Below are 10,544 nucleotides of genomic sequence, written 5' to 3' on the forward strand. Positions count from 1 at the left end.
TGGCCCCGGGGCAGCTGCCCTGCGAGCCAGACGTGCTGGCTGCCCCCGAGCAGCTGGGCCAGGGTGGCTGGAGGGGGTTGGGGGCAGGAAACTTTGCCCCTGCCCTGGGTCGCAGACCCCTTGTCCAGCCTTTCCCGGAGCTGCTGCTTTGGGGGCAGTAACTGCTTCATAGCGGGTGTTTCGCTGCCCAGTGAGCATTGTGAGGTCCTGGGGTGAGTCCGGGCAGCTGCTCAGGAGCTGGCTGAGCCTTGGGGGAGGCAGGGGCAGCTGCAGGCAGCAATAGCCGCGTGGCCGGGCTGTGGGCAGGGAGGTCACGGCTGTCTGCGAGAGCTGGGCCAGGAGATCCCCAGTGTCAGATCAGCCTCATCAGAGGTGAATTGTGTCTTGGAAATTCCTAAGCCACTAGGAGGACCCTGGCTGTGAAGATGACAGTGATGTCACTTCCATCTCTGAAGATGATGGTCCGGCAGCAGGCAGCGGGGTGTGGAAGTGCCCGTGAGGTCACCTCTGTCTGTGCAGCTTAGAGGCCAGCAGCAAGTGTCCAACTTGGATGTTCATTGTGCGGTCACTTATAATGGAGCAGCTGATAGGCCAGTACCAAGTACATGGCAGTGGAGGTGACTGGTGACTGTGAGGTCACTGCAGTGTCAGCTCTTGATAGGCCAGCAGGAGGCACATGGCTTGGATGTTGATTGTGAAGTCACCTCTGCCGTAGTACCTGACTGGACAGCAGCAGGCAAATAGCTGGGTCATGTCCATCAGGGAAGCAGAAGGGCCTGCAGCAGGCACCTGGGCTGGACAGATGATTGTGAGGTGACTTCTTTCTGAGCAGCTGACAGTTCAGCCTTTGGCTCATGCTGAAGGTAATTGTTTGTGAGGTCACTTGTGCTGGAGAATGTGATAGGCAAGCAGCAGGCTCACAGCAGGAGGTTGTGCTTCTGAGGTCACTTGTGCCTGAGGACCTGATTAGACAGCAGTCACAGAGCCTGCTGACGCAGAGCCTGCAGGCACAGAGCCCTCACCCTGCTGGCAACACTCCTCCCAGTGCAGCCCAGGAAACCATTGGCTTTTTTTTGACATGAGGACATGTTGCTGCCTCATGCTGCTTCATGTTGTCTACCAGCACCCCCAGGTCCTTCTCTGCAAAGCTGCTTTCCAGGCAGTCAGCACCCAGCATGTCCTGGTTCATAGGTTAATCTTTCTCATATGCAAGACGTTGCATTTCCCTTTGTGGAGCTTCATGAGGTTCCTCTGTGCCCATTTCTCCAGCCTGCCAAGGTCCCTCTGCATGGCAGGGCAAACAGCTGTTGTATCATGGCTGTATTGTGGGAGAAGATTGTGTCTCAGAAGCTTGTAGGCCCTTAGGAGGCACATGACCATGCAGGTGACTGTGAGGTGACTTCTGTGTCTGCAGGTGATGGGCCAGGAGCAAGCACAGGAGTTGGAAACTGTCTGTGAGGTCACTTGTGCCTGAGTGCCTGATAGGCCAGCAGCAGGCACATGGGTTGCATTGTGATTGTGAGGTCATTTCTGCACAAAGCCTGCTGGCCAGCACATCTGCTGAGGGCCAATCAGGCTGCTGCAGTGGAGATGACCTCACAATCAACACTGCAACCACGTCCCCTTTGCCTGCCTCTCCCCATCCTCTGCAGATGCAGAAGAAAGGACAGAGAGGCAGAAGGAGAGGTAGGAAATACATCTATTTGAATACAGTTCCTCAGAACAAAGTTTCTCCATGCAGAGTGCTGGGAGGAAATGTATCGGGAATGAATGAATTTATATAAATATAAAATAAATGTATACTATAAATATATACAATACAAAAAGAAAAAAAAATCCATTCCAATTGATAAAAAAATTTGAAATTGTGGAAATGAGGATTTTTTTCAGCTCTTGCATAGAGTTATCTTTCAAATAGAGAAATGGCCAGAAGTTGGTGTTCAGGCTTTTATTCATTTGCCCACATATAGAGGCTGTTGCTGCCTGAGATGCCCTGGGGTGGCTGTGTTACCATATGGAGCTGGGAAATGTGACCCAGGACCTATGGGAACCTTTCTGCAGCATTAGGTGGTCACCAGGAGAAGTCTCGCAAGACCTCTCAGTGAGACAACTTATTTCTCTCCCTTGACTAGAAAGGGAAGTCCAGACACTTGCGTTAGACATAGACATGTGCACTAAAGTGGCCTGGCATGGGTTGAGATCAGCCTCCTCCCTGTTATCACCTCAATGGAGTAGCACTTCATTTACTGTGCAGGGAAGGAAACGGGAGTGTGGCTAGATGGTTAGGGACTCCTTTCAGACATGACTCTAACACAGCTGTGTTGAGGTTTGTGCAGATTTGGCCATCCAAAGATACAGCATTTCACTGAAGCTGGTCACCCTGCTTGCCTCTATCAGTTGAGAGAGCCTGACACCTCAGAGTGTGACTTGCTCTGCGCAAAGAGTGAGGAGTGGCCTGGACAGTCGTGGGCTGGGGGTGGTTTTGGTGCACTGGACTCTGTGCGAGACACAAATATATCTGTGTTAATGGTGCAGGCCTGATTATAACAGAAGAGTCTAGAAAAAGTCAATACAAAATGAAATGCAGAAGAAATGAAGGAAATGACCCAAAGCAATGGAATGTTTGGTTACAGTTTCCAGGTTTTAAGCTTCTTTCTGTTTCTATGCTCCTTCTTTGCTTTGTTTTCTTTTCTTTAATATAGTGGTCTTTTATGGGGATTTTGTGGTTTTTCTCTGTTTTGTTTTTTTGGTTTTCAGAAGGAAAGTCATATTCAGAGCTGGGCTGGGATGCAATCACAGCATCACAGACATCTGGCGCCGTTGTAGGTGCCCTGGTCCCCTCTGCCCAGCCTCCCTCCGTAGTTCTGAGGGGCTCTGGTCTCGTGCGGGTCCTTTGTGAGAGCTGCCAGGCCCAGGCAGGTGCCTCAGACACACCAGGGCCTCTCCAAGTGCCACTGGGTGCTTGTGGTTGGACACCTGAGCTCTGCCTGGAAAGGTGGAGAACTGTTTTCAAGATTTAAAAAATATGAACACACTTTCAACAGCTAAAATGACTGACTAATCTGAAGGTCAATGTTTTCCCATGATGACATAGTGGAAATTTTGAGGAAGGGTGTTAAACTCAGGAGAAAAGAATTGATCTGTCCCTGACAACTTGCGTTACTGCTCTATCATGCTGTGGATGGCATCTCAGGAATCTTTCACTTATTCCCCCACGTCCTGATTAAAGGGATCATTTCTAAAGTCCCCTTTGCATCAGACTATCTGGACATATGCACTTTCCATAGTTCTTCAGCCTTCCTCCTCCCCTTATTCTTTATTCATTCAGATACTCAGCTCTCTAGCTCTGCTCTGGGCTTCAGGGGGTCTGAAGCTTGCCTCCTATTTCAGGAGTCTCACTGTCTCTTTACCCAGCTCTTTAGCTGTATTTCCATCTAGCTCTATTTCTCCTACCTAAAACATTTCAAGGAAGGTTGTTGCTTGTGGGAAAGTGGACTTCAGTGGAGGCAGCTTGGACTTAACATACACTATAGGAGTATATTTTACTTTTTAGTAAACCTGATCATATTTTATTTTTCTTTGTTTGCATTTAAGAAAAATCCTCCTGTGTCTGCAGCTAGCTCTCTAAGGCAAGCAAGTGGGAATTGGTGCACAGGAGCTGTAATGTTCAGCCAGAGCCCTGAGTGGAGAAAGGTTAGATGTTAACAAGAGTGATGCAAGTCCCCAGTGGCTGAAGAGAGAAATGACAGGGTTGGGGAGGTGGGAGAAACGTTGTCCATGCAGGTCTCCTATCAAAACTACTGCATTTCCTCCATGTCCAGACCTCATTAGGACACACTCTGGATCAATATCAATTGGAGAATGTGGAGATCACTTATTCTGCAATGTGAAGAATAAAGAAAGCTTAAAAAGCAGACATCTTTGTCTTGCACGTGCACACTGAAAACTTGCTCTTGTAAATGCACTCCTGAAATATCTCCAATTATCCACACATGAATTGAAGAACTGAAGAAAATTATGGGCAATTATGGAAAATTATGGAAAGAGGCATGGCTCCCCAGGGGCTAGATGCATTTTAATGACTGCTCTGGTGTATCTGGGTCAAAGCCCATGCACTTCAGATGTTGAGAGAAGGCTGAACAAGCCTCTCAAGAAGTTAAAGTCAGATGAAAATCCCCAAGATTCTTGGAGCATTAATGGGTCCCACTGAGGGCCATTACCAGAGAAGGCTCTTGGGGGCTGATTAGAGCAGAAAGCTGGAGGCCCTGATTGCAGGCAGGCAAAGGCAATGTGCAGGTGGCTGTGATGCCAAGTCAGGCTTGATGTGTGTTATCAAGCAGAGCAGCCAGGCACTGACAGGCAGCCCCAAGGAAGGGTGATCCTTTCCCTCAGGCGTTGCTCAGGGCTCTTCCTGGGAGCAGGGTGAGGGTTGGGGTGTGCAACGCCGAGTGCAGGAGAATGATGCGAAACCTCCTGGGCTCCCTGGGGATGAGGAAGCAGCAAGGCCACAGTGCTTTCAGGAAATGGTGTCTTCTCAGACACCTTGCTAGCGTCAGACCTCAGTTCTGTTGGGAGCTTTTAGCCCTGGCAGTGGCCTGGGCCACCTCCATCACAGCCTGTCCTACACTGTTCCACGCCTGTGCCTGTTTCCTTGCAGATGGTAGATACCCAACCTGCTTCCCCACCTTGCTTTCACCCCAGGATGTCTCCACCTCTACTGATGTCCCTTTGTCCTCTCTTGCTTTTTGTTGAAACACAAAGCCAGGGGCTGATCACAGACTCCCTCCGGGTGACCTGTGGCACCACAACACTACCCTAGGAGTGACATTTCATTTTCCTAATGTCACAGCTGAACTCCACAAGCTGCAGCTTGTGGCTCTTTCCCCTTCTCATGCTGTTTCCCACTACCAAGAAAAGCTCCATCATCTCTGAAACCACCCTTCAAGCAGTCACAGGCTCCTACTCTACTGCCCTCAGCCTTCCCTTCACCAGGCTAAAGAAGCCCAGGTCCTTCAGCCTCTCCATAAAGGCCTTGTCCTTTAGACTCCAACCTTATCTTCGCAGACCTCCTCTGGACCCTCTCCAGTTCCTCCCCATTCCTCCAGCACAGGGCATCCCACACTGGGACACCCTGTTCTAGATGTGGCCTCACCAGTGCTGAGATGAGGGGGACAATAATTCACCTTGTCCGGGTGGCCACTAACATCCTAATGCCGTGCCGTATCAGCCGGCCTGATTTATGGTGAGCACGCAGCACTGGCTCATGTGGCATCCTTTGCAACATCCAGGTCCTTCTCCTCAAGGTCACTCCTCTACCGGTCAAGTCCCAGCCTGCCCTGATGCACAGGCTCTTCTGCCCCCTGATACAGCACCTGCCATTTCTCCTTGTACAATGTCATGAAGTTTCTGTCAGCCAAATCCCCAAGTCTTTCAAGACCCCTCGCACTTTGTACCACTGTTCTCCACCCTTTGAGCCAGGCGGCCTCCAGCTCATTTCCCACACCCTCCATTGCTTACGCCTCCATCCCACCTCTCCCCAGTTTGGCTACAAAGACGTTATGGAAGACCGTGTCAAAGGCCTTCCTACATTCAAGGAGTGCATGCACTGCACTCCCCTTGTCCACGCAGCCAGTCGTCCCATCACAGAAGGCAGTCAGATTGACCAGGCACAATTTGCCCTCGATGACGTTGTGCTGGCTGTTCCTGACCCCTTCATGTGGCTGGAACTAGCTCCAGGAAGATTTGTTCCCCAGGGACTGAGGTGACACTGACCAGCCCATCACTCCCCAGAGCCTCTTTCCTGTCCTTCTTGAAGATGGATGTGATGTTTGGCAGGCAGGAGGGGAGGGCCAGGGGCCGGGCAGCGGCTGTGGGGCTGTGCCAGCTCCTGCTGCATCACTGGTCCCTGCAGTGTGGAGAAGAGGGACAGAGGACGAGGCAGCACGGGGGTGGTGGCAGGTTGGCAGGGGCAGGTCGGCAGGGGCAGGGGCCAGTGGGGGCTGCAGCGAGGGGTTGTGCCCGTGCCACCCTCCCAGCAGGACGGGGACATACAAGGAGCGTGCTCTGCCTGTTGTGGTGCTCAGGGCAGCTCCCCAAGGAGCACAGCTTTGCCTGAGGGACCTCTTGGTCCTTGGCCTTGGCTCCAGCACAGCTGGAGCAAGAACAAGAGCTCGTGGGCCAGGCCAATGTCCCCCTGGCACAGTCCCTGTGACAGCCTTTGGTGCCCCGTCCCGCCACAGCCCTCCTGCTTTGGCAGCCCCCACAGTTTCTGCACCTTGCCCAGCCCTGGCCATGCCCCAAACAGTGGTGAGCACGAGCTGGCCGCACAACAACACTCGCCCATAAACCTGGGCTGTACAGCCAGGGCTGCAAATGGCCTCCACTCTCCTGCGCCCGGCATGTCTTGCTTCCCCTCCACGAGACCTGGCTCTGCCCCACAAACCCACCGGTGTGTGTCCTCACCCAGGGAGGGCATCAGTGCTGGCCTGCCTGGCCACTCCTGGAGCCTCTCCTGTGCTCCCCGCAGGGCCCCGAGCTGGCGGTGCTGCTCTGCAGAGCTAGCGGGTTGTTGTGCCCCAGGGCCAGGGGGTGACTCTGCACTGGTCGTGGTGGTTGGGGTGAGAAACAGAGCCAGCTGGACGGGCATCATTGCACCTGACAACCCCCTACCAAGGGCTCTGTGGTGTGGATGATGCTCTGAGCAATCACAGGACACTTCAAATGGCTCAGGCTGTGTTCAGGTGTATCCCGAGATGCAGCCCAGGGTTTTCCATTGAAGGTGACATGAATCACTCTCCAGGCTCCCTTCCCTCTGCCTGCAGGGTCCCCACTGTGGGCATCTGTCACCAGCCCTGTCATAGGGCAGACAGTCCCAGGCAGATACTGCTTGACCACTCAGCACCTCCAGGAGCACTGGGCACCCACAAGTGAGAGCTGAATGCAGCCCTCATTCCCTAACACAGCACCCATGAGCTCATTGCCTTGAGTCAGGGAAACCTTGGAAAAGCAACAGGCCCTTTCAGACTGAAAGTCCTTGAGCAGACTCTTGGCCCTGGTTTTGGAAGAAGAAATCAACTTTCAAGCACAGCACTGAGGAAACAGCCTTTTATTAGAGACCAGCCAGCTCTGACACAGTGATAGACACATTTACAGAAGGCCTCTGGGTCAGACAGGTTGTGTTTGTCCCTCAGGAGAAGTGGGATGAATTCAAACACTTCTGTACAAACATGATTATCACAGAGAGAATGCCCAAACTACATGGGTTCTCTGAGATAAATCATAAAAACACTTGTGAAGAGGGACAGGCAGCTTAGTGCTACTGGACAGGTACCAGTTGAATCAGTTTCTTCAGTGCCTCCTTGAGCTCCTTGTTCCTCATGCTGTAGATGAGGGGGTTCACTGCTGGAGGCACCACTGAGTACAGAACAGCCACCACCAGATCCAGTGACGGGGAGGAGATGGAGGGGGGCTTCAGGTAGGCAAACATTGCAGTGCTGACATACAGGGAGACCACGGCCAGGTGAGGGAGGCACATGGAAAAGGCTTTGTGGCGGCCCTGCTCAGAGGGGATCCTCAGCACAGCTGTGAAGATCTGCACATAGGACACCACAATGAAAATGAAACACCCAAAGAATAAACATGCACTAACCACAAGAAGTCCAACTTCCCTGAGGTAGGATTCCACACAGGAGATCTTGAGGATCTGGGGGATTTCACAGAAGAACTGGTCCACTGTGTTGCCTTGGCAGAGTGGTATTGAAAATGTGTTAGCAGTGTGCAGGAGAGCATTGAGAAAGCCACTGGCCCAGGCAGCTGCTGCCATTTTGACACAAGATCTGCTGCCCATGAGGGTCCCGTAGTGCAGGGGTCTGCAGATGGCAATGTAGCGGTCATAGGCCATGACTGTGAGGAGACAATACTCTGCCAATATGAAAAAGACAAAGAAAAAGACTTGAGCAGCACATCCTGTGTTGGAAATGGCCCTGGTGTTCTTCAGGGAATTGGCCATGGATTTGGGGACAGTGGTGGAGATGGTGCCAAGGTCGAGGATGGAGAGGTTGAGGAGGAAGAAGTACATGGGGGTGTGGAGGTGGTGGTCGCAGGCTACGGCTGTGATGATGAGGCTGTTGCCCAGGAGGGCAGCCAGGTAGATGCCCAGGAAGAGTGAGAAGTGCAAGAGCCGCACATTCCATGTGTTGGCAAATGCCAGGAGGAGGAACTCATTCAGGGAACTGCTGTTGGACATTTGCTCTTTTGGGGCACAGGGGGACTGTCTGCGGCAGAAGAGATGTTGACAAGTTAGGACAGACTTCTCTGAGCAAAACTTTCTCATAACCTCCCCCAAAGACACACTCATTACCTCTCCCCATCTCAGCAGCACCGTCACTGAGCTCCATCACTTGAGCTCTGGTTTGTGCTGGCTGAGTTTGCCATGATCTGCCCATGGGCTCCAGAGGAGTCAGCCCTGACCTAAAGCACTGTGTGCATGGGAACAGGGCTGACTAAAATGTTATTCCCGGTTCCAGTCAGATTTAATCATTCATAATGCTGAAGGGATTTTCAGCTTCTTCACTCTCGCTTCTAAATAATGTGGGTTCATTAACAGATTTAAGGCTTGTTTTGTCTTCTTTAGCTGACTCTGTCACATCTGAGGAGGATTCTTGGAGGTAGAACTCCTCAGCATTGCTGCTGCACTCAGAGGGACCAGCTGTGATTCCAGAGAGGCAAAAGGATTCCCTCCAGCTTTAATGCAGAGGCAGGAGAGCTGGCCTGTCCATCCAGCCTGTTCCCAGCTGCCCTGTGCTCGCACCTCGGAGGTGGAGAACAGTTGCACAGCTGGGGGGCACTCAGCAGTGTCTCCTCTCCTGCATGTCCAGCTGCCCAGGAAACGACTCCTGCCTTGGACCCCACAGCCTTGAGAGCAGAGGGCTGTGCTGGCTGGCAGAGGAGAGGAGGTGCTGGAGCTGAGAGTTTCCTCTCACACTCTGACCATGACTCTGCTGCCTGGAGCCGTCCCTGCGGGCAGCTGTTTCTCTGTCCCCACGTCTCTCCCCTGCCAGTGCTCACAGACCCCATCCCACCCGCTGGGTGCTCAGCTCTGCCCTGCAGAAACCTCCCGGGGGCAGGACACTGCCCAGGGCACCTCCATGTTTGCAGGTGCTTCGGAGCAGGGGAGACAAACCTTGCTGAGGCTGGGAAGGTGCTGCTGGCTCTGTGTGTAGGCTTCAGGGTGGATGGAGGCATTTGCTGAGTGCCTCCCATACCTGCTCCTCTCTCAGTGTTACTATGTCAGTTCTCTCTCTAAACCTGACAAATTCAATGCTATTTCACCCTGCCCAAACAGAAAATAACTGAAAGCACAGACTCATGACAGCTCCTTCCCTTTCATGTATCCCCTGCTTTGACCTTCCTTTTGGAAAGTCTCCTCCAGGAATGTCCTGGGAGTGAGCTGGAGCTTGGAGCAGTCCTGACCCACACAGCTCCCTCTTGACAGGACCTGCCCTGCTGGGTTCTCTCCTCCCACCCACAGCTTCTCCCCACAGCGCTGTGGGGAGCTCCCTGGGCAGGCTGAGTGCTGACCCTTGCAGGTGGCAGAGTCACTGCTCCAGGCACACAGCACCCTGGGGAGCAGAGAAACTGCTGTGAATTACAGCCCATGCAGAGCTGTGTGCACACCCCAGCTTCACAGCCCTGCAGCATCCCTGCGAGAAGATAACAGGATGCCCTGTCCCTGTGACAGTGTGGCAGGGAATCCCTGCTCTAAAGGATGTCCCCCTCCCCTGCAATGGAGAAACTGGCAGAGTGATCCTTAAAAATCCAGTTGTGTGACTGGACAGGTTTCAAGACCTTGCCAGGAACCTCAGTACCATTGCCCTGCAGACAGAGACTTACTGTGTCAAGGGCTGTGAAGATTTCTCCCAGAACGAGCTCTCCTCTGTCCTCCCACTCCACACTGCCTTCCACTTCTCTCTGCCTTCTCTCAGCTCATGTCAGCAGCAGCAGGCAGTGCCCGCAGCCCTGCTGCTCTTGGCAGAGGAGCTGCTCCTGCACACAGCTGTGTCTGGGCAGTGCTGCCAGGTTGCCATGAGCTCCCTCCATCCCAGGAGCCTGGCCCCACTCAGGAGCAGAGGCCCAGCTGAAGGCCTGAATGTCTCTGTCCCTCGTGCTCCCTCCTCCTGGGAAATGTTCCCTGAGGTAGACTAAAATAATCACTGATGCTCCCTCTCTAAACAGTGTAGAGAAAGTGATTCCAGCATTGCAATTTGTTTCATCAGGGGATGGTTATCTGCAAGAGGTGGAAATGTTCCTCTCTTGAAGCACCTATTCCTATCCCTTCACTAGACAGGTACATAGGCAGGGACAAAAAGGGAGTTCCTTTACCCATGGTTCAGGTGTTAATTCAGATGAGTCAGTTTGGGCTTCTCAGGGTGGTTTAGAAGGCCCTGGGCTGGCATAGGATTTAGATCACTCCTGTGAGCTCCACAAAAAAACACACAGGAATTGGGATTCCCTTTGCCAAAACTGAAGTGAGCATAACATAGGTG

General features: G+C 52.7%; 1 protein-coding gene across 1 annotated transcript; it reads right to left on the reverse strand.

Annotated features, from left to right (window-relative positions):
* Positions 1 to 2,393: 2,393 nt before the first annotated feature.
* Positions 2,394 to 7,864, reverse strand: LOC135326353 (olfactory receptor 14A16-like; the record flags this gene model as incomplete). The annotated part of the gene is made up of 2 exons (XM_064504236.1): positions 2,394 to 2,537; positions 7,403 to 7,864. Coding segments are annotated over 2 exons (606 nt in total), but the record flags the coding sequence as incomplete, so codon positions are not given.
* Positions 7,865 to 10,544: the final 2,680 nt, after the last annotated feature.

The sequence above is a fragment of the Dromaius novaehollandiae genome, unplaced genomic scaffold, assembly GCF_036370855.1.
Source record: "Dromaius novaehollandiae isolate bDroNov1 unplaced genomic scaffold, bDroNov1.hap1 HAP1_SCAFFOLD_27, whole genome shotgun sequence".
NCBI lineage: Eukaryota > Metazoa > Chordata > Aves > Casuariiformes > Dromaiidae > Dromaius > Dromaius novaehollandiae.